The 25,211-nt window shown below is 36.1% G+C and overlaps 4 protein-coding genes across 5 annotated transcripts in view; 3 read left to right on the forward strand and 1 right to left on the reverse strand.

Moving 5' to 3' along the window:
• The first annotated feature begins 1,085 nt into the window (after positions 1–1,085).
• c8h21orf58 (chromosome 8 C21orf58 homolog) lies at positions 1,086–5,646 on the forward strand. The gene is made up of 7 exons (XM_039689075.2): positions 1,086–1,267; positions 1,424–1,481; positions 3,376–3,449; positions 3,765–3,947; positions 4,131–4,242; positions 5,171–5,307; positions 5,402–5,646. The coding sequence occupies exons 1-7, from the start codon at positions 1,214–1,216 to the stop codon at positions 5,591–5,593; spliced, it is 810 nt and encodes a 269-aa protein (XP_039545009.2). The 5' UTR covers positions 1,086–1,213; the 3' UTR covers positions 5,594–5,646.
• Positions 5,647–6,472: 826 nt separating this feature from the next.
• senp2 (SUMO specific peptidase 2) lies at positions 6,473–14,418 on the forward strand. 2 transcript variants are annotated; one of them, XM_039689429.2, is made up of 17 exons: positions 6,473–6,951; positions 7,458–7,513; positions 7,628–7,734; positions 7,849–7,927; positions 8,111–8,195; positions 8,642–8,798; positions 8,873–8,979; positions 9,059–9,147; positions 9,339–9,396; positions 9,492–9,570; positions 10,019–10,168; positions 11,375–11,506; positions 11,952–12,158; positions 12,332–12,411; positions 12,593–12,677; positions 13,967–14,062; positions 14,161–14,418. In XM_039689429.2, exons 1-17 carry the CDS (start codon positions 6,788–6,790, stop codon positions 14,224–14,226), a joined length of 1,797 nt encoding a protein of 598 aa, XP_039545363.2. In that variant the 5' UTR covers positions 6,473–6,787; the 3' UTR covers positions 14,227–14,418. The 2 variants fall into 2 exon arrangements, with proteins under 2 accessions (XP_039545363.2, XP_039545362.2); XM_039689428.2 differs by having other exon boundaries at positions 6,484–6,951; positions 8,639–8,798.
• Positions 14,419–16,318: 1,900 nt separating this feature from the next.
• Positions 16,319–21,287, reverse strand: pjvk (pejvakin). The gene is given in 7 exon segments (XM_039689526.2): positions 16,319–17,211; positions 17,214–17,450; positions 17,544–17,687; positions 19,120–19,237; positions 19,327–19,468; positions 20,268–20,463; positions 21,051–21,287. Coding segments are annotated over 7 exon segments (1,086 nt in total). The 5' UTR covers positions 21,262–21,287; the 3' UTR covers positions 16,319–17,173.
• A 3,182-nt stretch (positions 21,288–24,469) lies between these two features.
• col5a2b (collagen, type V, alpha 2b) overlaps positions 24,470–25,211 on the forward strand; it is a 36,532-nt gene continuing 35,790 nt past the window's right edge. Inside the window, exon 1 of the mRNA XM_039689441.2 lies at positions 24,470–24,688. Within this exon, the coding sequence (XP_039545375.2) occupies positions 24,598–24,688 (91 nt within the window). The 5' untranslated portion in view covers positions 24,470–24,597. The remainder of the gene's footprint in view (positions 24,689–25,211) is intronic.

Consider the following 25,211-nt stretch of genomic DNA (forward strand, 5'->3'; position numbering starts at 1 on the left):
CGTTTGCAAGCATGACCCCTTGATTGACAACTTCTACAGCCTATCGCAGAGCCTGATAGAGAGAAACGACATCCCCGTAGGTTGTGCATTTGTTGTGGTACTCTCGTTTCCGACAGTAGTAGTGGTTGTGATTGACAAATGAGAGCCGCGGGTAAAAGCCCGGGTAAATAAGATCAACCAGTAGGTAACAGGCTGAATTCGGACACGACATAACAATTTTTTTTCTTCACCTAATATAATCTCAATAATATAAGGCCTAGTCTCATAAATTATAAATGATATACCAATTAAATACCCTTTTGATAATATAATATTATAAATAAAGGTGTAAAAATGTGAATCCCAAAAACATTTAATTATTAATATGTATTATCGTTATTAATTATGACATATTTATAATGTTGTATTTAAGACTATAAAGAAAACATATTTTAAATGTATTACTTAATTTAAATTTGTAAATGCCCAAAGCATAAAAGCAAAAACAAAGGAGCCAAACTCTGCCTAATAAATGTGCCACATCTGCCCTAAAGTTATATTTTGAAAGGTGTGAATCTTATGTAAAAAAAAAAAAAAGAAAGAAAGAAAAAAGATCATGTTCACATGGTCTGTGAAAAATGTGGGGAGGGTTCAGACCTATGGTTCAGACTAGATTAGAATATAGCCTACTTTACAGTTATGTATAAATTAGTTTGTTTAGAAAAAAGTACAACTGCATTTTAAAAAGAATCAATTTCATATATATATATATATATATATATATATATATATATATATATATATATATATATATATGGAAAGTGGACAAATAAACAAGTTTGATATATTAAAACATTTTGTATCATCAATTATTAATTTATTATTAATGAATTATTTTTATTATTAATTTATTAATAGGAGACATTTTCTATTATTAATTTCAAAATTGGTTATTTTGACCCCTTTTATGCATTTATGTAGGGTTTGTTATGCATTCTAGGGTTAAGTGCACATTGAAATAGTTTGTTTACAATTGTAATATTTACTTATTTATTTATTTATTTATTTAATTTAGAGCGGTCTAAGATTGGTCCCATAGCGTAAACAAGAGCCTCGGTCTGTAACTTAGCAACGTGAAGGTTGGCAAAGAGCAGAAATGTTTTTGACAACGGATATCTTTCTACAGCAAGCATGAACAATAACTAAATAAACTTAGAATAAAGGTGTTTTTAAAATGGCAGATTTGGTTGACCAAATGACAAGGTTGAGATTGAAAATGCTGGAAAAGGTAAGTTGGTTTGATGTGATAAATTATACATACTGATATGTGTTTCTGTCTTTATTGTTGACAACCTTCTATCACGAGGCTAAATCTAAATCTCTTGTCTAAATCTCTTGTCTATGAAGAAACTATGCTTCATTATTATATAATCTGTTTGTTTAGAGACTGGAGAATGAGAGAAATGACAACATTGAACGAGAGGGTTCAGCCCTTTCCTCAAGTAAGTTAAGTTACACAGATAAGAGTGCATTTCTCTCTCTCTCTCTCTCTCTCTCTCTCTCTCTCTCTCTCTCTCTCTGTGTGTGTGTGTGTGTGTGTGTGTGTGTGTGTGTGTGTGTGTGTGTGTGTGTGTTTTACTGGATTATTATTATTATTTAATAATTTGGGTAATATAATTCATAATATATTTTGTCTAACTTACTAACTGACCTGGGGGAAAAGTTGCCAGTTAGGCTGGGCGATATCGATAACGGTGACAAGCTCAGGAAATTTCTACTTGATATGGATTAATCTAACAGCGTGTCACACAACAGAAACACACGCGCCAACAATCAGTCAGGGATTTCTGCGTGTCACTGTGTGAACGGCGGGGTCTGATACACAAACTCACAAACACAGCTCACGGTATTTTCAACGTCTGCCGTCTCAATATGAGGACATAATAAACATATGAACTTCATCTCCTAGGCAGCTTTGAGAGTCACTTCGCAAGCTTTTTCCCGCAACATTTGAGAAAACAACCGACAAACACACACTGAAAACTAAAACTGAGGTGATAGCAGAGAATGACTAATTGAAGAGAATAGGCACTGGCTGGTTACTTCCGGGTTCTGGACTGGCTGCAGTAACGCGTCTCTGTCCATGCGGGGGCGCTCGCGGTCGAGTGCAGAATGAATGGGAGTCAATGGGGTTTCACCCTAAAAATTCCACGTTTCTCAGGATGTAATTTTTTGTCAAGTAATTTGAAAGTTGCATTCAAAAGGGAGGGCTAAGAAAATACACTCAGCTGAAAATTGCATTTTTAAGTTCTCTTATCTGTTCTAAAAAATCCGTTCAAAAATGTGATGACGTCACACAATAGCAGAATGCTAGCGTGTTCCGGGCAACAACAGCCTAACCTGTAAGAAATCAAAAGGACATAAGTACTCGTTCATTCGACTTTTGGCCTATAACCTATATTGAACTTGCGGAATCAACAATAAAATCTATTTTGATTTTACGACAAGCAGGTGAAAGAGACACATTTGGCCGTTTAGCCCCATAGACTCCCATTTATTCTGCGCTCGCCCGCGATCACCTCCAGTGGAATTCTAATGGAACTGCAACCAAGATAATACACAACGGGGCTAATAGGAAGTGCCAAGGCTCTCCGTTAGACGGGCTCTGGTGATAGTAATGAAATATCTTCACGACAAACCGTCAAAATAAAAGTTCTGTTTAACTTAAAACAATTATGATAGACATATATCACTACTGTATACAAACAAATGTACTTCTCAAAGTTATAACATTATTATTTCTAAGGAATATCATACACTCAAGATATTTTTCATCTCTATAATGTTAATCCCCTTAAATGTATAGGCCTACTGTTCTGTTGTGCAGCATCTTATTTCACACAAATAATATGTAATGTTTTGTTAATAATTAATAGTAATATTTTCATTTCATTAAATGTTCAAAGCTTTATTTTAGCTATATCAGTTTGTATTGAATCCCACAGAATCCCCCCTAAAATGTAACAGAAAATACAGAATTCAATTTAGGGAAAGATCAAATTAATTTAATGATTCCCAAAATTAAAAGGTTGCTACTGTGAGTTTAATTGTGAACAAGATTACTTGTTTACCTTCATTTTCAAGGTCTAACAAATATGTGGAAAGCATTCCCCATTAATGGTGATAAATATAGATAGCCTATCATGTGATATGGACAAAAAAAAATCATAACATCGCCCAGCCCTATGCTAGACAGAATGCCTATTTTGTAGTAAGTATATTAGTTGTTTATTCTAAGCCTAAATACAATCAATGAATAAAAACAAAAGCAGATGAGAATGTTGAAAATACAGAATACAACATATATGACTAATTTCTTGTTTTTTGATGCCGCAGGAAGTTATGATGGTCAGGCAGACGCATTACACAGCGCTCTGAGGCGGAAGAGAAACCTCCTACAGAGGCTGAGGGTATAGTGTTTCACAGAAATGATACTAAAATGATTATTCTTCACACCATAAGAAGAGTTTCTGTTAAACTTATCAAGATGATGAAAACAAAGACAATCTTGAAGTAATGTGGACCTAATGGGTGGAGCTTAACCTAATTCAGATTTAGGGATATAGGGTATGCTTAGAGAAGGGTGTGGCTGGACCTTCAAGGTCCACCCATTGTGTCCACACATTGTTGGCTCTGCAGTAAGCAGCCTCTCATCTTGAACAAAGTGTCATGTAAATAGAAACTTTGAATCACTTGCATTTGGTTATGTTATTTGTATGTAACAGGAACAGCATATGATGGAGGATCTGGGAAGGCCACACACATGGGGTGGATCTCATAGGCAATATCATTATGAACCTCTTCTTGGGCCGCTCCAGCCTGTGCCCCCCATCCATGTCCACCAAACTGCACCACCTGCTCCCCTCCCTCCTCTAGTCCCTCAGCCCCCTCGAATCATTCAACACACTGTATGTTTTCTTATCCTCCAGCTGTTATATTCACCTAATACTGGCCCGATCCTGCACAGCATATCTATATTCCAGTTCAAACAAATACCTTTCTAAAAGATGCAAACTATTTGTGTATATGTCTATATAACAATGATATATTGCTGGCCCTCCTCTAACAACTTATATTTCTCCTTCCACAAGGTTCCTCAACAGCCAGCAACCATTATCCAGCAGATACCACAGCAACAGCCTCTCATAGCACAAATCCCTCCACCGCAAACCTTTCCTTATAGATCAGGAAGTATTAAAGAAGGTATATACAGATAGATACATCAAATACAGAAAAAAACAACAGTATACTAAACCTTGTAGTATTGTATACTATAACAACAGTTATTGTATACTTATTTGTAATTCACTTTGGGTAAAAGCATCTGCTAAATTAATGTAAATGTACTAAGCCAAAAAGGTAATAAGTAGCCTAATAATAAGTAAAGTAAGTAATAGTGACATGACATTTAAACCTGGTTACAGGTACTTCCCAACCAAAAGCAACTTATAAGAGAGAAAATATATTGTGCTTCAGATTATTCTTTAACAGATACAACATTTGGGGGTCAGAATAATAATAAAAAAAATGTTTGTAGTTTTATTTAGCAGGGACACATTAAATTGGCCAAATGTGATAGTAAAGACAATTTATAATGTTTCAAAAGATTTCTATTTCAAATAAATGCTTTTCTTCAGACTTTTTGTTCATCAAAGAACCCTAAAGAGAGCTCGTCCATACTTTCAATACATCATTAGGCAGCACTTTCTAATACTAAAATTTTCTAAAATTAATAATAAGAAATGTTTCTTGCACAAAAACAACATAGGAATGATTTCATGGGACTGAAAACTGAAATTTACTGAAAACTGCAATTTCAGCTGAAAATGTGTTTGCCATTATAAAAAAAGAAAAAAAAAACAATATATTGAAAGACAGTTATTTGAAATTGTAATTATATTTCACAAAATTGCTGCTTTTGACTTGTGATCAAATAAATTCAGTTTTGTTCAACAGAAAAGCATACATTTTTTTTACTATACCCAAACTTTTGAACAGTATGTTTCAAGTTGCATGCCTGAAACATCAATATAGTCTGTATAAGAACTAAAGAAATAAATGGAGTCTAAACAACAGTTCAAGATTTAAGCTAGGCCAAGAGTTCTTCACTTCATTATTCTCATGACAACAGATATGGTGGAGTTGATGCTCATGCAGAATGCTCAGATGCACCAGATCATCATGCACAATATGATGCTGAAGGCTCTTCCACCATCGGCCGTGTCCCCAGGAGGAAACACACATCACACAGCCTCACTTTCATGGCAGGTAACCAGGGAATGTTGTGTTCAATATACATAAAGTTGATATGTGTTCATTTCACAATGAAGTATTAAGTTAAAATGCTAATGATGTTGTTCAGGAACTTCATTCACCAGTGAGAGGAGGGGGTGCTGTCCATCATCATCATCACTACGGCTCCCAGGGACCACCTCTCCCTCCAATTGGCTACTCTGTTTGGCCCTCTATGATGACAGCAGGACAAGGCGGGACTTATCAGCCAACAATGCAGCATGTGATTGGTCCTGTAACTCTGCCTCCTTTAAACACTTAAGAATCAACAATGTAACAATATTAATAAATAATAATAAAATAATTTTACAATTTAACAATGGATCAGAAGTTATTTGGGGACAGTTGTTTGTCATTTACAAAACCTGGTGTTGTATATTTCATACATGTCTTGCTGTGAGATGTTTCACATAGGCCTACTGAGTGTACAATACAAATGTTTTGGCCAGAAACATAAAAATCACTAGCCTGGATGCCAGCCCGAACCTCACCCACAACATTTTTTGGTCAGGAAGTTCAAATAGAATATGAGTATGACGAAGTTAGGCTAAAAATCACCACATAATTTTAAAATAAGCCACATCGTTAGTTATGGGTGTTTTGTGGTACTTTTGGTTTAAAATATTCACTTGTCACTTATAGGCCTAATACAGCTATTCATGTTAACTTGTTTTGCCTTGAAAAATGGGAATTGATGCAGTGAATTCCAGGACTCCACTTGGTCTCTGAGGGAAACATAAAGTAATGCCCCTTTCTCTTTATTTATATTATTATATTATAATCCATACAACACACTTTTAAAAAGTACAGTTCCTGTCTTTGCAGTTTAGTCATACTAGAGTTACTTCTCATACAGGCAGTACAGTGTGCTTGCGCAACACAAAGATTAACCCCATAAATCCGGCTTACTGAGGGTGTCATGCCATGTCAAGTAATGATGCTGTTTAAAATACTACACCGCCTTCTATGCAGTGTAAAAGGCTATGGTAATAGGGTTAACAGAGATAGAACATTCCACAGGTAAAAGGTAAAAGCGCATCCACTCGATATTTTTCTTCCGCTTTGAGACACGTGATGCTCAGTATCGCATCTGATTGGTTACAATCTTTTTTTTCCCTTTTTTTATTGGCTACATTCCTTGTCCCGCCGAATGTTTAGCAAAACAGCTAATCGCTTATCAGTACTTTAATCAAACATTAACGGAATATATGGATAAAAAATAGTAATTATATTGTGTGCCGGTTTTAATAAAACATCGTTTCGTTTGTGATGGAACGTCAATATCAGTGGATAGTGGGAGGGCCCCGCAGTTGACAAATCGGTGACGCAGTTAAGCGTAACTACTACGGAAGGCTATTGAAACACGAGTGGGTCCGTTTCTTGGTTCCAAAATCTTTAGTATAGAGACCTGGCACTAACAAACGAAACTGAGTCTTATTCATCGTGGTGGTTTGTGATGTATGAATGGATAGTTGACGGATTATCGTCGCTGTTCGTGCCCTTTTCTGGTGAGAAATCCGCAGCTTGGCCTAGTGAGCACGGTAACGGTATAGCGCGAGCCGCGGGCACAGACAGCCAGCGGCAGGAGAACAGCAGGCCCGCCAAACGCAACTATCAAAGGTGTAGTATTAGTCTTTTGTAGTCCTCATTTCTGAATGAACCAAATTTGTTTTGTTTTCTATTTTTGTTAACACGCGGTTTGCTTGCTTTGTTTTGGCCTTTGTTAGTTTGTGTCTTGTTCATTTACATGAACAATAGGCAGTGTAGTATTAGCGTGTGTCTTAAGGGCAGGAATCAGTCCAATGTAAACAAATCATCAATAGACAATCTATTCACAGCAAACAACTTAATTTATGGACTGTTTTTGTCCGTAATTGGTCTTATTACAGGTTTGGTTGTCATTAAATTAACCGTGTAGATAATTTTTATGTTTGTCTTTATGTTAGTCTTTATTTTGGTGATCTATATGAATAAAAGTGCATGTTCTTTTCCAAGGCCAAGGGATATTGTATGTTTGCTGGTTCTGAGGCTTAGTGATTTTTATTTTAAGTGCTCAATATTATTTTAAAGGTTTTTCTTCTTAATCCGTCTGATGAACTGACTTGAAGTGTTCTTCTGGGTTTCAGTGTCTACTCTGCTGATGGTGTGGCAGAATATCCAGAGGTCAAAAGAGCAAGACATGGTAAATATTTAGACCATGTAAACAACAGTGCATAATGCAACTTCACTGAACACTTCGGACTTAGCTACTATCAAGATTTTTTCCCACCAAATATATCATTGTCTCTTTCAACAGATGTGATCATTAGGGTTGTCAAGAAGACTTTTGCAGGGATTGCTGGTCTGTTCCGTTCGAGACAACGCAGGAAAGACGAACATGAAAAGCAGAAAGGCTTTACCCAGGTATGGTTGTATAATCACCACAAAGCACTTGCAAAAAACACACATTGTTTGTGCAAGCCTTTGTTTTATGAATTCTGCACATTGTCTTGTTTCTTGTGCTTGTTGGTGGCTCAGGTTGGCAGGGTTGCCTATATGGGTATTGATGACATATACAGCAACAGCCTGAGTTCGTGGATTGAGATTGACGGAATGGGTGAGTGTGACCTACCAGCACGTCTCTGTGATCTGTGAAATGTTCTATACATAGAAGCATCCATCAAATTAATTAATAAAGTCATACTGTCCCCAAACATTTAAACGGTAGCACATAAAGCGTATTTCACACTTGAGTTGCGTACAATCTGTCAGTTTTGTAATGATTTTAATCTCTATTTAGATAAACAGATTGAAATGGGACTTAAAAATAAAGAAAGGACAGCAACCAATGTCCACCACAATGTCCAGGCTTTACGTAAACCTGAGTAAGTATCATTTAGTCAATTTTTGAAGTAGTTTAAAGTCTTCTCAAATTTTGTTTTAATTATTATCTTTCCTGACGAAATGAATATCCAGTTGAAGGGGAGATTGACAACTATTCTATGTGGCTCTTTTTATATGAATAGAAGTTTTTCTTTTCTAAATATCTCTCATCCTATGATGTTCAGATTATGGGTTATTATTATTATGGGTAATAATTCAACCAAACAATAAACACTCAGCTCTCATGAATAAACACGCATTATGGAAACAATAAGAAGCATTCATGAAAGATGAACCTTACCCACTATATGCTAACAGAAGTATCAAAACAAAGCTTGAGATACATACTCACAACATAACTGTAAACCATATTTTGTAAGGTTGACGATACTAAAATGATTTGCCCTTTATATGTTCTATAACAGTCTGTATTTATCTTCTTGAGCAGTGGAGCAATGCTGTACAAGGGAAGCCAGGACCGAGGCAGGGAGATGCGCAGATCCCTGAAGCTAGTGCCGTCTTGCACCACCCACGGGCTGAGCACAAGACCGCCTGAGATGGAGCACCCGAGCCGCACGCACAAACCTTGCCTGACCGTGGAGGAGGTAGGAAAACTCAATCCTGATGTACTGGGATGCATCGATGTCATTGATTTCCTGAGCATTTCTATTTCGAGTAGGCGTTGAGAGAGAGTGATCGAGAGCATTACAGGAAGCTAGTAGAGATGGCTTCGGAGAAATACTCAAAGAGCAAACCATTACCATTTGGACGGATGAAGCCTCCAATGTAAGTCCTTAGAACACTTTTGAAATCATTGTAGCTTTGCTGGAGAAAATTAACTTCATGTTTTTTCAAAATCTTTTAGCTCAAATTTCCCTCTTGATGGACACAAGGCTAATGGACACACATCCTTCAGTTGCACTACTGATGTGAGCAGACCTGCTCCAGTAAGAGGTGAGCTTAATTAAGAGCTAATATACACCCAGCAAGAGTGAGCCCCATCCCAAATGAATATTATACCATAATAAACTGCTTTTCTTCTGTGCTGTTTTCCTATAACTCTATGAAACGGTTTTAACCTTTTATTGAAGGGATTCTATTGTATTTTTTTTTACAAACAAATCATATTTTCTGTTTGCCTTCAGCCCTCCCTAACATGTCTGTGTGGCGGGAGCCAGTATCACTGATGCAGACTAAAGACAGGTAATATTTTAACCTGTTGCATAAATATTATTGATTAATAAATGCATGTCTACATTTATTGATTCAAATTTCTTTAATTCTTAAATCTGCTATAGAACAGTAGATTTTAATCGAACCACACCAGGAAGTGATGTAAAGCAACGAGCTTTGGATAATCAAACTGCAAGAAAATTCGTAAGTAAATCCGTGTTATCTTATGTTATTTTTTAATATTGAAAGGAATAAAAGGCGCCTTTTTTTGTTTAAGAGTAGAAAATGAATAAACAGGTCGAATGTTCAATCTCTGCATGTGGACAGGAAGGAAATGCCCCTTTATGCTGATTGGTCAACCATGCAGTCATCAGTCCCACACAACAGAAAAATAGTTGTTGATGTTGTTGTTATTTTCTCAATTTTTCTGCTTTCAATATATCAAAAAAGGAATGATTGGAAGATACATGATTTCAGTGTCTTACTCGTGTCATGCAAGTGTTGCGGTCTACAAATGAAATGTTGGAGATTTGTGATTTTTGAAAACAGTTGTGTAGCTGTAATTTGATCATTTCAGAAGCAATATGGTATTTAATGTCGTTGTGTAGTCCATCTTTTAAGTGTAGTTTTGTTTTCCTCACCCTCTCTCTAGCCTGTAGACGTGGATCTGTCAGCTGAGGTTGAAGCCAGGTTGAATCTTAAGGAGAAAGACACTGCTGCAGGACCCTTGCTACCATCTAGATCTGAACTGATTACAGATTCAGTAAGGCGCAGTGAGGAGGAGTTTCCCAGAATGACCAAGGTTAGTATCTTAAAAAAATCCTGCACTTGTTATACCTCTGTCTGATTGTTTATTTATTTTTAACAGTGTTCAAGAAATATTGTGAACGTGTAAAAATATTTCTGTTAAAAATATTTTGTGTTAAAAAAAATGTAAAATATACATTGTAACAGAATAATTATTTATTAATCTGTATGTACAAGCAAAATCAATATTTGGTGCTATTTATATATATATATATATATATATATATAAAGCAAGCCTTTAAAAGAAAGTAGCATTCATCTGTTATTTACATATGAGTGAATGTAGCAGTGTCATGATGACTTTTACTTCAATTGCAATTAAAGGGTTAGTACCAAAAAGGACATTTTAATTATTTCATTAATTATATTAATTACTCATTAATTACTCACCCTCATGTCGTTCCAAACCCATAAGACCTTTGTTCATCTTCAGAACAAAAAATATATTTTTGATGAAATTTGAGAGCTTTCTGACCCCTGAAGCATTATTATTACAACTTTCAAGGGCCAGAAAGGTAGTAAAAACATTGTTAAATTAGTCCATGGGACTATAGTGGTATGGTGGAAGCAACGAGAATACTTTTTGTGCGCAAAAAAACAAAAAAAAACAATTTCTTCTCTTCCCTGTCAGTCTGTGATGCTGTTCACATTATAAAAACTGCTTGTCAGAAAACTGACTCGGTATTGGCCGGTTCCTGCGTCAGCTTCACACGCATTTATCGTGATGCTCACGTGAACAGCATCAGAGAATGCCATGGATAAGAAGAAATTTTTGAATGGTTCTTGTTTTTGTTTTGTTTGTTTTTTGCCTAAAAAACATATTCTCGTTGCCTCAATTAATGATAGAAATTAAAATTTTGGGTGAACTAACCCTTGAATTAAATTAAAATTTCTGGTCTCATTTCATTAATGCGTGATAAATTGCTGGTAATAAATTACAAAAGCTAACATCTCTAAAAAGAGGATTGTAGGGGAAAGAAAAAGCATGACTTCTTTGCTTGGGTAGCCATGTAAACGGGGATATTCCAGGGATATGTTTTCTGGAAAAAAGGCCTTATAGAAAATAAACAATCTTAAAAAAATAGACAATCATAACTGAACAATGATCATGTGCATGTACGTTCTCAGTTTTGTTTCACTGTCACATTGGTTCCTTTCCTTCTTATTTGAGTCTCATTTTTGTCTGTGAATCATGTAACAGGAGATGCAGCAGGAAGTGAGTGCTGCTCTTGCTCAAAGTGATCCAAACCTGGTTCTGTGCAGCGCTTTCAAACTGCGTATCACACAGAGGGATCTGGCAACCCTGCAAGAAGGCAGCTGGCTCAACGATGAGGTAGTGTCGTTTCAAAAGACTTTTATTAGGAATGCACCACATTTTGGTAACATGTCGTTTATTAGCTGATAATGGATATTTGGTCCTGCGTTCTCATTTTTCCCTCTCTATTTTTTACAATACTTTTGCCATCATCTAATTTTCTAATGTTAACAATAGTAAATTGATTAAACTACTCTGTTTAAACTAATTTGTTAAATGTCATCTTTTAATCCTATAATCTGTCAGTGTTTTATTTTTCATTTAGGCAAAATAGTATAGAGTTTATTCAGCCACTTATCAGTTATTGGCCATAACATGAAAATAATTGTTGTGTTTGTCTGTCATGTTCATAAATCAAAATAAATCAGACCTGACCTCTAATATAACAAATAATGATACACATAATCTGAATGTTCTTATGAAACATTACCTTTGATTAAACATGTAACCCTGGTGTTCTCAGGTGATCAACTTCTACATGAATCTCGTGATGTCCCGCGGTGAGCAGGAAGTAGGAAGCAGGAAGGTCTACTCTTTCAGTACTTTCCTCTTTCCCAAGTTGCATGGCGGTGGACATGCTTCAGTACGGCGCTGGACTAAGGCTGTAGACCTCTTCCTATATGACATCATTCTGGTCCCTCTTCACCTGGGTGTTCACTGGTCCCTTGCTGTGAGTAATTAACCATAATTATCAAACACTAGAAACCCTTATATTAACAGTAGCAGTGTGTAGCGGCACAACTGTTTGGTGCCTGATGAATAGTTTTACAGGGCTGTTAATTAGAATATTTTATTAGCTTTCATATAATTTGTGTGTAATGTTTTCTCCTTTTTCCACGGTAGGTTGTTGACTTGAAAACAAAATCTGTACTATCTTACGACTCCATGGGTCAACGTCATGATGACATCTGCAACATGATTCTGTAAGTGATAATGTTGTGGAGCATTATACTTCACTGTTTATTTTTTAAGACAAGCTAAAATGAGAAATTTTGTGCTGATGAGGTTAAATTGTATCCATGTTAAAGTTTGTTGCTCATAGTTTGTTTTTCACAGGCGACTGTACACTTTTATATTAACCTAATGACTGCATCTGTCTATTAGGCTTTATCTGAAAGAAGAGTTCAAGGTGAAAAAGGGAAAAGATTTGGACTTGTCAAAGTGGACCTTGAGCAGTTTACGACCTTCTGTAAGCAGTTGTATTATTACATTAATTTCATTACATCCTATAAGAATTGTAAGGGTGTGTTCACACTTGGCAAGTTTGGTTTGATTAAAATGAACTGGTGCAAACGATCTGTTAGCGCAGTTCCTTTGAAAAAGAGTGGACACTGCTGTTAAAAACCTGGTAGACTTAGGGTGCTTTCACACCTGCCTCATTTAGTTTGGTTGAATCGCACTAGAGTTCGTTTTCCCCCTTGGTGCGGTTCGTTTGGGCAGGTGTGAAGGCAGCAATCGCACTCAGATGCGGACCAAACAAGCGTACCGAGACCTCCTCGAAGAGGTGGCCTCGGTACGGTACGCTTTCAAACGAACTCTGGAACGGTTCGTTTGTGGTGAGAACGTGATCCGACCTCGAACAGAACCAACTGCCAAAGAACTGCGCATTTTTGGACTAAACCAGCTGCCGTAGTAAAACAAAATGATTATTTATATAGCCAATAGCGCTCCCTTTAAGCCATGACTGACTTACCGCGTTCTGCACTCTCACTAAAACTCTCATCGTAAACACTAAAGTGGTCCACACTGCACAGTGAATCTATTATTTATATCGCGTCTATACTTTGTTGTTTATTAGGGGATTTGCGAAAGGATAAAGCTCGTGCTGATCCTGAACATACATTGTAAATGAATTCTCCGCATGTCAGCCGGATTTTGCTCGTTCTGTTGGAATTTTCACGCACGTTAATTCTGAACAATCGAAGTGCAGTTATGGCAATATGTTCAAGACGCATCTGGCCAATGAGTAATGTGGATGTTGTCACGTGACTATATTTTGGTTCGTTTCATCAACTGATTCGGACCAGAACAATCAGTGTGGTGTGAAAACAAACCAAAACCCCTGAAAAATGCTACAAAATATCATTTTTCACCCATTTTTCACACAGATGTGAAAGCACCCCTGAAAAGATGAGTCTCAGTCCGAACCAAGAGAAACAAACTACAAGTTTGCACACACCCTAAGACTGTTAGCATGACTGAGAAAATGTATTTAACATTTTTACTTAAAATTACCAAAATTCAAAATAAATTTAATATTATTTCAGGGTAAAAGTAACGAGACCCCAGTGATCATATTTTTGAATCAATGTTGTTGTCACATCATTCCACAAGAGGGTGCAACAAATAAATGTAAACAAAACAGCACTGAGTTATTCTTAGCAGACAACAAGTCTGCATTCGGTTTAATGTGTTTGCCAAGCACTGTTTTTGCACTCAAATGCAACCCATATTCAAAGTTCTAATTATTGTTTGTAGGAGATCCCTCAGCAGAAGAATGGTAGTGATTGTGGTGTGTTCATATGCAAATATGCTGACTATATCTCCAGAGGACGCAGCCTCACATTCAGACAGGTACTGCTTATTTACACACCCACAATTACTCGCATATACATATGTATAATTATTGCAGAATTAGATTTACTATTTATTCTTTCTCTCTCTCTCTCTAGAATCATATGCCATATTTCAGGAAAGTTATGATCTGGGAGATCCTCAACCAAAAGCTGCTGCAGTAGGAGTGTTGGGAATGTCGTACTGACTGAATCAGATTGACCAAAGCACAGGACCATTATATGTCTGTCCCCTCCTGCTCTTTTCTAGAGACGTTTGGCTTTATATTGGCCTGTTGCAAAATTCCACCCATTTCTTCTAACAGACAGTGGATTACTGGTTCTCGGACAGTTCTGTTTGCACAAATAACCAACCCCTGCTGTATTAATCCAAACACTAGAAGCTCAAAAATATGGTTCAAGGAGCAGAACACTGGACTGGGGTGTGAATAGATTTGAGCAGGTGGAAGCCTCATTAGCAGTTGTTTTTGTGAGGCTGGAATCGTTTCATTCCAAGAATGTAGTCTTATCGCCCCCTACTGGTTATACTGTGAGCCGTTCCCAGCTCACAGAAGTAGCTGTTCATGTTCCCATGTTGGGGGGGTTAAAACAAAATGAACTTTCTCAGTAAGTTTTCAAGGTTTCTTAGCATGAGGATGTTTTAGCATTAACATATCTCTTCTTACTTTATATTTGGATTAATAAGGAATAATAGATATATTTATTTAGTTTGAATGATCTTCAGTTATGTCAGCTTAGTTATGTCAAGACTAAAAAGCAACAATCGTACCCATTAGTCTCAGAGCATCTTACTAGCAAGGTTTAATGTGCATGACGATGATGGTACTTGCACTGAAAGCAACAGTATTCAGTGGATCTGTTTTGTTTCTTTTGTGTCTCTCTACACAGTCCTGGCCTCCAAGTGCCTTGATCCGGGTGCATCTCATATTTGAAAGCCGTAAATGTTGAATATTTTGGCTTCACACCTCTTGCTGGAGCATCTGACATGCTTGTTTTTTTAGTGTGTGAGGGGGGAACAGAGCTTAACACTAGTTCAAAAAAAAAAAACAGAGCTAGATGATGGGGAGGGGGAAATGCATTGGCCTCATTTTTCTGATTCTAAATGCTATATTTATTAATCCCAATGGCTGTATTAGACATTCTTATTGAACTGGAGCATTGAAGTTGTGCCAAACTGACATTTCTGTGGTATATTTCTGCAATATTCCTCTCTCATCCAGTAATACAGGATCAAAAAGTGCTTTAATTCTGACTTGAAGTGTAAAAGAAGAAAAAAGGTCTATATTTATTTGTCCGTATGTGGCTCTTCTGATTTAGTTTAAGTTTGAGTGCAAATCCTGAAGTGGAATTGTTTGTGAGAGTGGAGAGTTTTTCGATTGGCAGTGGGTGAGTTCTGATGCAAGCTTTAATATAGAAAATGAAAAGGCCCTACTGCATATGAACTGTTTTTGTCATTAATGCAGAGTGTTGGTACTTATTTTTGTAAGTAATAAAGAAGTGAAAAAGAAACCTGTCGTGTCGTCTGTCTTAGTCAGCAAGAAAGGTCAAATTCCTGTCGCAAGAAGTCAATACAACAGCAACTCAGAAGATCTTCTCATAGTTGCTACTGTTTTATGTTTAATTGGTAAGCAAAACACCATATACAGTGAAAGAACTGTATTAATGTTTTGATTTGCAATTTAGTTGCATATGTTGAGCTAATACGGGTCATTTTTGTTCACTCTTGTTCCGCATGGATAAAAAAATTACTTATACTTTGTTATTAAAAGATTTCTATAGCAAGTAAATGCTGCTCTTTTATCCAGTTTCCACAAAATTAGTAAGCAACTGCTTTCAACATTAATAAGAAATGTTTCTTGAGCCAGATCAGTCAATTAGAATGATTTCGGAAGGATCATGTGACTGGAGTATTGATGCTGAAAATTCAGAAATCACCAGAATACATTACATTTTAAAATATATATGAATAGAAAATCGATATTTTAATTTGTAATAAAGTTTGACAATATTATGTTTTTCCTTACATTTTTTTTATCAAATAAATGAATCCTTAGTGAGCAGAAGAGACTTCTAAAAACATTTTAAAAATCATACCAACCCCAAACTTTTTAACTATATTTAGTAGTGTTAATTTGAATTTTTATTATTGTAAACAAACATGGACAGGCAGCATGAGTTTGTGGAGGCAGTCTTTTAATATGTGCTTTTGACATTCTGTGTTATACAATCAACAGTTTACATTTTTTTTTCCATCCATGACACTATTCTAACCAGTAGGGCCACCAGTTGTCAAATAAGCACACAAATGTAACCTTGCACTATCCTTGCCCTCACTTCACACACTCTCTGGAAACAGTTCGATGGTGTAATGTTCTGTTCACGGGAGACAACTGTCAGTGATGTACTTCCTGCTCTGCCATCACGTGATCTACAGGCTAATTTATTGATAGGCCTGAATTATTTAGACGGTCCAGTGTGTTCAAAAACACAGCAGATGGTCTTCACGTGATGAAACTAATATCTCTGCCCTAGCTTTTTGCCCTTGCGTATCTCTTATCTTGCCCATTTGTATCTGGATGGGTAAGAAGCGCCATTCCAAAACTGATATAAATGAACGTAACTGACAATATGTAAACAATACAGTACATAAATATTTAGCACCAGGTTTTGTGTCTAAGATCAGTCTCTTTCCATTTGTATTTTTAATATACTGTATTATGTGTTTTTTCTGTTTTACAATTATGAAACTAGTTATTGGTCCTACTTTATCTGGGGAGGTAATTATTATTTAACAACTAAGATGCAACGGGTATAATAACATCTCAATCAAACAAGGAAAAAATATATAAACGATAAAACTAATCGCTTAATAAATAATCAGATTGAGGTCAAACTCTTTTGAATTTGTTGGTTTACAATCATTTGTTTGGTTACAAATCATTGGTTTACAATGTCAGTGCCACTAACACTGAGCAAAGATCATTATTGTGTTTTTTTCTGAAATAAAAGATGATGGTTTTACATCTTGTGGTCATATTGCACAAGGTCTGCTTGAAAATCAGCCTGGGAGTTCCTCCAAGCCATTTCTCACCTCAAGGTTTTGTGCCAGAGGTCAAAACATGGTACAGCGTGGAGGCGGACGTATTTTTGTCCCCCTGAAGAGCATTCCAGGCAGCCATAGACAGTCTCGCGCTTCTGATGCCCCATGCCACACAGGGCGCACGGTCCTTTAGGTATGTTATGGTTGAGCAGATTTACACGGATGTGCTTCTCATCCCGCAGGTAGGCCGTGGACAGGTCAGTCATGCTGGCAGCCTTCTCGTAGTAGTCCGTCACAACATCGTCCATGTACATATCAGAGTGAGTGAGCTCTTCAAATGTCCTGTCATCTACAGCAAGCATAAACCAAGAGTCATATTTGGAACATTTCTTCAAGATTTTTTTAGTATTACAGACACATTTGACAACAGAAATGATATCACCTGCTCTGAAAGGATTTCCATAGATGATTCCAGACAGGAATCTCCTGAGTCTTCCAAAGGAAAAGCGGCCAATGAATCCCCCGAGCTGGTCACGTATCTGTTCCCTCTCAAACCCTCCCATTGACTCTGGTGCTACACATATGTCTGACCAAAGTTTCATTAAAGGCCATTAGTTAAATAAAAAAAAACAGATGGAGACTCCACTTGAATCTGAAAATCAACTCATTTCTGAAAATGTTTAAATCTAAAAAACATCTATGGTTCATATACATTATTACTCCATAGATATACACCCAAAAGTTTGGTGTTGATAAGATTTTTGAATGTTTTTGAAAGTCTCACCAAGGCTGCATTCATTTGATCAAACATACAATGTAATATTAATACTGTGAAATATTATTAATAACTGGTTTCTTTTGTAATATATTTTGAAATGTAATTTATTCCTGTGATGGCAAAGCTGAGTTACTCCAGTTTTTAGTTTTTCCTTCAGAAATCAGTGCTCGATTACATTATCAGTGTTGAAAACAGTTGTGCTGTTCTTTTTGTGAAAACTGTGATACATTTTTTTTTTCAGGATTCTTCGATGAATGGGAAGTTCAAAAGAATAGCATGTATTTGAAATATAAATATTTTGTAAAATTATGTAGTGAAGTAAAAAATATGAGATAGGAAAAATTACACGTTCTCTCACAAATATTTTGAACTTTGCATTCGTTCGCAAAAGGTTTGCGTTCCCTCATGTAATTTTGAGTTTGAGGCTTTGCACAAGACTTTTGTACGGAGCCCCTAAAGGGACATATGAAGCAAAAAAAAATATGAAATGGAGGAAATATGATTTGTTAATGCTTTTGTGTTCCCTCGCAAAAACGTTTGTGCGCCGCCAAGAAAAGAGCTCGACGGTCGACAAGCAAACACAAAAGTTTTTCGTGGGAACGCAAAACGTTTTGCTAGCGAACACAAAGTGTCTGCTCTGGGAAATGCAAAACATTAGTGAGAGAACGCAAAAACATTGACTTATTATTTGTCCTCCAATCTTAAATTTTGTCCGTAAAAAAAAATACTACAAAATATTAAAAAAAATATTTTCAAGATTTGTTATCACATTTTTCTTTTGTCAAATCAACTTAAATATTTTTTTAGTTGAGATAACTTATTATTTTGAGTTTCTCCTTGTATTAACTCACTTTTTCCAGTTCAATCAACTTAAAATTTTAAGGCAACCTGGTTACTTACTTTTTTAAGTTAAACCAACAATATTTTTTTACAGTGTATGTCCCTTTAGGGGCTTTCGTAGTTTTGTGAGCTAATGCAAAGTTTCTTGGGGGAACGCAACATTTTTGCGAAACGACGAAAATATAACGAAACAAAATATATTTTTACCTCCCATCCCATTGGCTATTTCCACCCCCATGTCCTTTTAGGGGTTTCTTATAAATGTCTTTAGTGTAATTTTTGATCAATTTAATGAATCCTCACTGAAAGAAATCTTACTGACCCCAAACTTATGTATGGTATAGTGTAAATAGAATGATAGATTCAGTATTTGATTACATTGCAGTCATTTAATGCTTACCAAGACGTCCATCAAGACGCACATAAAGCTCGAGCACACTGAATGCTATGGTCGTGTGGGCCGGAATAACAATGGCTTTATCTCGCCCTTTAGGATTTCGTCCGTCATCTATCTGGAACTGTGTGGGATAATAGAAAGCATCAGAGAACAGCAGATTTCAAAGCCACATATATAGTTCGGCCTGGGGGTACAATTGCATTTCTTTACCCTCATGGTCGTCCCACGCATTCCAGCGTGGACGGTGAGGGAACACTGTCGTGTGGTGCGAATGCTCTCCATGACAATGCACAAGACAGTGCGTCCATTCTCTTTGGACTGACGGATCAAGCAGTGATCAAGGTCAACTTTCCTGATACAATAGGGGAACAGACAGAAAGAATTTTGAGAAAAAGAATGTAGAATGTATTGATTCATTTTATCTAAGTACATGAGCAAGAGTGCTACTGTATTACATATTACTGACACCACTGAAATAACTTATACATCAGTAACTTAAATTTGAGACCCAATTATGACTGTTATTTTGTCAATATTTATGAAGCCACTTAGGGATATGATGATGGAAATAATATGATATGGAGGAAAAGCTATATTTCAATGCTTTTATGAGTGAAGGGCAAAGTTTCTCAGGGGAATTCAATAGGTTTGTGAGAAGGTAAATTTCTCAGAGGAACACAATCGTTTTGCTAAAGAATGAAAGTTTTGTTACCAAATGTATTTTTTTTTGGAGGAATTCAAAAGTTTTGCAAGCAAACAAAATATTTTTGTGTGAGCAAATGCAAAGTTTCTAGGGGAATGCAATAATTTTGCGAGAGAATGCAAAAGTTTTGTGAAAAAATGAAAAATTTTAGGAGGAATGCAAAAGTTTTGCTAATTTTTCCTCCCATTTAATATTTTTTTTCCCATCACCATGTCCCACTTGGGGCTCCGTAATGTTTGCTATACCAATAAAGTTTATAATGGAGTCAAAGCAAAATCAACCTTTGCACATTATATTTGTATTTTGTTCCTGAATTAATGTAATGAAGTGAATGATTCTGACTCACTCATAATAGTTATTTGTCACACATACTGTACTTCCTTAACAATATAACCTGCTAAAACCTGCTAAGTCTAACTGTATAAAAATATATACATGTGTCCTTTACCTTGCATTGAGCTCCCTCAGTAATGTAGGAACCTCCACCTCATGTTTGGTGACAATTCCAAATGAGGCCTTTACCGCCACAGAGTCTGAACCACTCACGTTTACTCCCACCTCGTGGATCAGATGGTTGCCCAAACGCCCATTTAGGGAAACATCAGACTTGTCTTCATAGTTCAGGAGCTGATATGAGGAGACCCCTGTCAAACAGAGAGAAATACACTCCCTTGATATCACTTACAGTATGCACTTAAAGGGAAAGTTCACCAAAAAAAAAAAGGAAAATTATGTTATTATACTCACCGCCACCATCAAGTTGTTCCAAACCTGTATGAATTTCTTTCTTCTGCTGAACACAAGAAGATATTTTAAATTATGTCAATAACCAAACAGTTTATGGGCCCCATTGATTTCCATAGTATTTTTTTTTTCCATACTATGGAAGTCAATCAACTGTTTGGTTACCCATTTAATAAAATATATATCTTCTTTTGTGTTCAGAAGAAAAAAAAATCATAGGTTTAGAACAACTTGAGGTAAATGATGACAGAATTTTCATTTTGGGTGCACTATCCCTTTAATGCAAAAGAATACCTTAATTTATAACGCATAAAATGCGAAACAATTTCAATATACAGTATATAATAACAGTTTATGCATTTTGTAAGTACAAATTACACAAATAAGCACACAAAATTCTTTATGACAGCTTAATTGAAGACATGCGATAACCAACTGTTTGTAGGTCATCAAGCTATTTCCAAATGATAAAATATTTCTTCCTCACCTGCTGTGATCTCTTTCTCTCCCACAAGTATGTCTTTCAGGGAGAAGGGGGTTGTGGCATATTTGGTCTTCTTCCAGAAATGTCGTCTCCTCTTCCTCGTCACCAAGCTGAGGGGTTGATATCGGTCCGCTTCACTTAGACTAGGCACAGGGACCAGCCGTCCAGTGTTGCCCACCTGCTTCACAAAGTTCTTCGTTGCTGCCGCAAACATGACTGTAGTTCACCTCAACTTGAGCATTTCCTTTCTTTGTATGTTCATTATTGGTCTGAATTTGACTTGGTACTGGCTGTGGAAACATCGCTAAATGAGATTGAAGAGGTGCTGCTTGGGTTTGACCAACCAGATCGTAAATAATAAAGGAGTGTAAGCTGATCAGGATGTTCTTTGCCATATGTGTAGTGTCTTATCAGGGTCAAATAAATAGACCTGACACCATCACATCTGTTAAGTACTCCTTCCAGAGACAGAGTTTATGAGTAGGCTAGGATATAATATAACCTTATAATGCTTGAAGTTGTTCATTAGGCTATTGCTTCACTTAATTTGCAAACAGAATATAATTATCGTAAATATTCTGTAATTAGCTAGTTTACATTACTTGTAATTTGAACATATAAACTTAACTTGAGGTTTAAGTTTAAACATTAGACCACACTGCATATCCGATTACCTTCTTTAGTCCTTTAGCATAATAAGTTCAAACTAGTTTTCACAAAGAATATTTGTGGTTATTTATGAACACTTTATTTTGCTGGCAACACTTTTCAATACATTTCTATTTGTTAACATTATGAACTTAGAAAGTAGCCTATTTAGTCATTTTAGTTTGTTTATTTCAACATTTCTAATACGTTGGCTAATTAAAATCAAAAGTTGATAACCTGATCGTATAAATTTAATGACAGTTCTAGGCCTATTTTTATTAATTAATATTAACAAAGATTACTAAATACCATAGCAGTTATATTTTGTTGTTAATTAATGTATTAGCTAATGTTAAGAAATGGGACCTTATTGTAAAGTGTTATCATTTGTTTTGTTTTGTTTCAGTTATTTCTTGTTACATAGGCCTACTGCCAGCTTCAGTGAGAGCAGTAATAAAATAGAACAGAAACAACATGTAAGAGATAAATCATAATTTTATGTTTTACCAGAATATAGCAACTTCTGCTTTGAGTTTAACTTATGTTTTGGTAAATGTACAATCTGTGACGATGTGTAATGTCCATTTTTAGGACAAGTTAAATGTTTGCAGTGATTTACAGATGCTGAAATAAACTGTGGTCAAAGACAACTAAAAGTTGTTTCTCACCTTGTGACTGAACCAATCCCTTTTCCTACACTAACAAAACATGTGGATACTTTCTACCGTGAAAGGGAATTGAACTTGTGACTCTGCATAAAGCAATTTGTTAAATTATGTCTATACTGCAGTGTCCAAGGCTCATTTGGCTAGAATGTATTTACGGAACGACTCACTCACTCATGACCTCATGTGGCTCCTCTTTATGTCCACCGATGGCTGGAGAGAATGAGGTCCGTTACTGTTGAAGGCACACTGGTAAAACATTAATGGGAAAAAAGAGCTTTTGTAAAGAGTTGTTTATAGAACACAGTCTCTTCATGTGTACAGTAATACTTTGTGAAGCCAGCCAACAACATCCTGAGGTCACCCTGTTCCTCAGGCAATTATGACGATAAGGTGGGAGAATGTTTGCAATGGGAATAAACTTTTTCATTTAGAATTGTACAAACAACTGTAGGTCATGAATTGGAGGGAAACAGTCTAACAACCTATATTTGTCTCAAAGTTAATTGCCTTCTCAGATGTAGAAAGATTTGTGCAATTAGGCAGGCCGGGTATGAATGACCAATACTGTACTGGTTTCAAAATGAAACCCCACCCACCAAAGTTTCTTTAGAGGTAACATTCTGTTAAAGAGATAATTTACCCCCAAATTTAAATTGTGTCATGTCGTTTCAAGCCCGTTCATGTCTTTGGAACACAAAAGAAGATATTTTGAAAACTGAAAAGTGCTTTTTGTCCATGCAGTTAAATTCAATGGGCTTTAAGATTGATAAACGTTATATACTTAGCCTTTTTGAAAGAAGTCTCTTCTGGCTGCATTAATCAAACATACATTAAAAACAGTGTAATATCACTACAATTTAAAACATTACTATATATATACTGTATTACTATTTTTAATACATTTTAAAATGCAATTTATTCAAGTGATGGCAAAGCTGAATTTTCAGCATCATCACTCCAGTCTTCAGTGTTACATGATCCTTCAGAAATCATCATTATATGCTGATTATATGCTTAAATATTGTTATTATTATCAATATTGAAAACAGCTGTGCTGCTTAAGATGTTTGTAGAAACCTTGAACCCTGAAAGCCTTTTTGGGATTCTTTGATGAATAGAAATTTCAACAACAAAAAAAAAAATTAACAGAATAATTGTCTTTAATTTCATGTAACTTTGCTGAATTACAGTATTAATACGTTTTTTTAAAGCCCAAACTCTCTGATCCCCAAACTTTTGAACGTTTTACATTTTTATAAAGCAAAAACAAAAATCTTATTTCACATTTGGGCTATACAATATTTAAATTAGATTTACATATCACATACATATTACATTCATCTCAGCTCCTTGCGTTACAAGGCGAACGACTGATAGGAATATCTCATGTTAATGAGTTGTTTTAACTCATGAATATTAATGACAGTGTTGACTAATTCATGTTTACGCTTAGCAAATGATCATCTTTAATACTTTATGCATTCAGGTGCAACATATAGGTGTTACACATTAATGCCACTATACAGAAAATTTTTTTTGTGTTTCATAACTTTTTAAATGATTGCTGTTTCTTCAGTGAAAAGCACTTCATTTTACAGTTCTGTTCTGCATATACATATTTATAGCAATTACAATAACTGGGTTATAACAAGGTACTAACCCTGAACCTACCCTATATAACCTTATCACATATAGTTAACTTATATTACCAGTACTATCTTGGGTAAGTACACTGTAACATACTGTCAAACAAAGTGTGAACGTAAAGTTTTTTAAATACAAAAGTTTGTCAAGATCTACAGTGTCTATGAAAAAGTAGGTTAGCCATGTAGAATTTACACACCAAATGATCTAAGAAATGAAGTAAACCCCTGCACATGTCCTATAATTAAATCTATTGGTGTCTGCTGAGTGATGCTTGTGAGCTTTGTAGTGTTATGGCAGTGATACATGATGCATTCTGCTTCATGTTCTTCACAAGTGTGCATGATCTTAAAGAAAACTGGAGGCTCGAGTTATTTTTGCTCCAGCTAGATGAGAGGCTGGAGAACCACAGGGCGGGGGTGCACAGGCTGCCTGGATTTGTCATACAGGGAAAGTCTGCGCAGAGGTTGGCAGCTGCGCTCTCTCGGGTACAGTGGGCATCTTGTGGAGCGCATGTTGAAGCTGTGATTTCTTAACAGTCTACCTCCTGTGGCAGGCACAGGCAAGGCTTGTGCCCCCCTGTCGTGAAAATGACCGCAATTCATCACCTCAGGATACCTGTATGGCTGGGGTTCTGTTTGGCCCAGGTGTTATTGATTACGTGCCAGGATGTTAAGACGGGTGAGTAACATGCCTCACATTTTAACCTGACCGAACAGGTGAAGATACTCTGTATATCAGTGTAAATCTGTGGACAGTGTAAGATTGCATGTTTAAAAACTGCAAAAGTCTGAACAGTTTAATAGCTTAGCAAATGATCATGTTTAATACTTTATGCAGCACATATGAGTGTCACACATTAAAGGAGTAGTTCACTTTTAAAAAACTTTTCCTGATAATTTACTCACCCCCATGTCATCCAAGATGTCCATGTCTTTCTTTCTTCAGTCGAAAAGAAATTTTCGACTGAAGAAAAGGGATTTTCTCCATATAATGGACTTCAATGGGAACCAAACGGTTCAAGGTCCAAATGAGAGTTTCATTGCAGCTTCAAAGGGCTTTAAACGACACCAGACGATGAATAAGGGTTTTATCTAGCGAAACAATCGGTCATTTAAAAAATAAATAAAAAAGTTTAAGTTTTATAAGCACAATTGCTCGCCTTGCTCTGTATTGTGATGAGCGTTTGTGACTCTCCTGTTCA

This window comes from Pimephales promelas, chromosome 8 (genome assembly GCF_988280905.1).
Source record: "Pimephales promelas chromosome 8, fPimPro1.hap1.1, whole genome shotgun sequence".
Taxonomy (NCBI): Eukaryota; Metazoa; Chordata; class Actinopteri; order Cypriniformes; family Leuciscidae; genus Pimephales; species Pimephales promelas.

Excerpts from the sequence above, each read along its gene's own strand:
- c8h21orf58 (XM_039689075.2), top strand. The coding sequence starts at position 1,214 with ATGGCAGATTTGGTTGACCAAATGACAAGGTTGAGATTGAAAATGCTG. Across the intron at positions 1,268-1,423 it reads GATTGAAAATGCTGGAAAAG|AGACTGGAGAATGAGAGAAA; the intron begins GTAAGTTGGTTT and ends CTGTTTGTTTAG. Across the intron at positions 1,482-3,375 it reads GGGTTCAGCCCTTTCCTCAA|GAAGTTATGATGGTCAGGCA; the intron begins GTAAGTTAAGTT and ends TTGATGCCGCAG.
- senp2 (XM_039689428.2), top strand. The coding sequence starts at position 6,788 with ATGTATGAATGGATAGTTGACGGATTATCGTCGCTGTTCGTGCCCTTT. Across the intron at positions 9,571-10,018 it reads ATCAAACTGCAAGAAAATTC|CCTGTAGACGTGGATCTGTC; the intron begins GTAAGTAAATCC and ends CCCTCTCTCTAG. Across the intron at positions 12,678-13,966 it reads TGAGCAGTTTACGACCTTCT|GAGATCCCTCAGCAGAAGAA; the intron begins GTAAGCAGTTGT and ends TATTGTTTGTAG.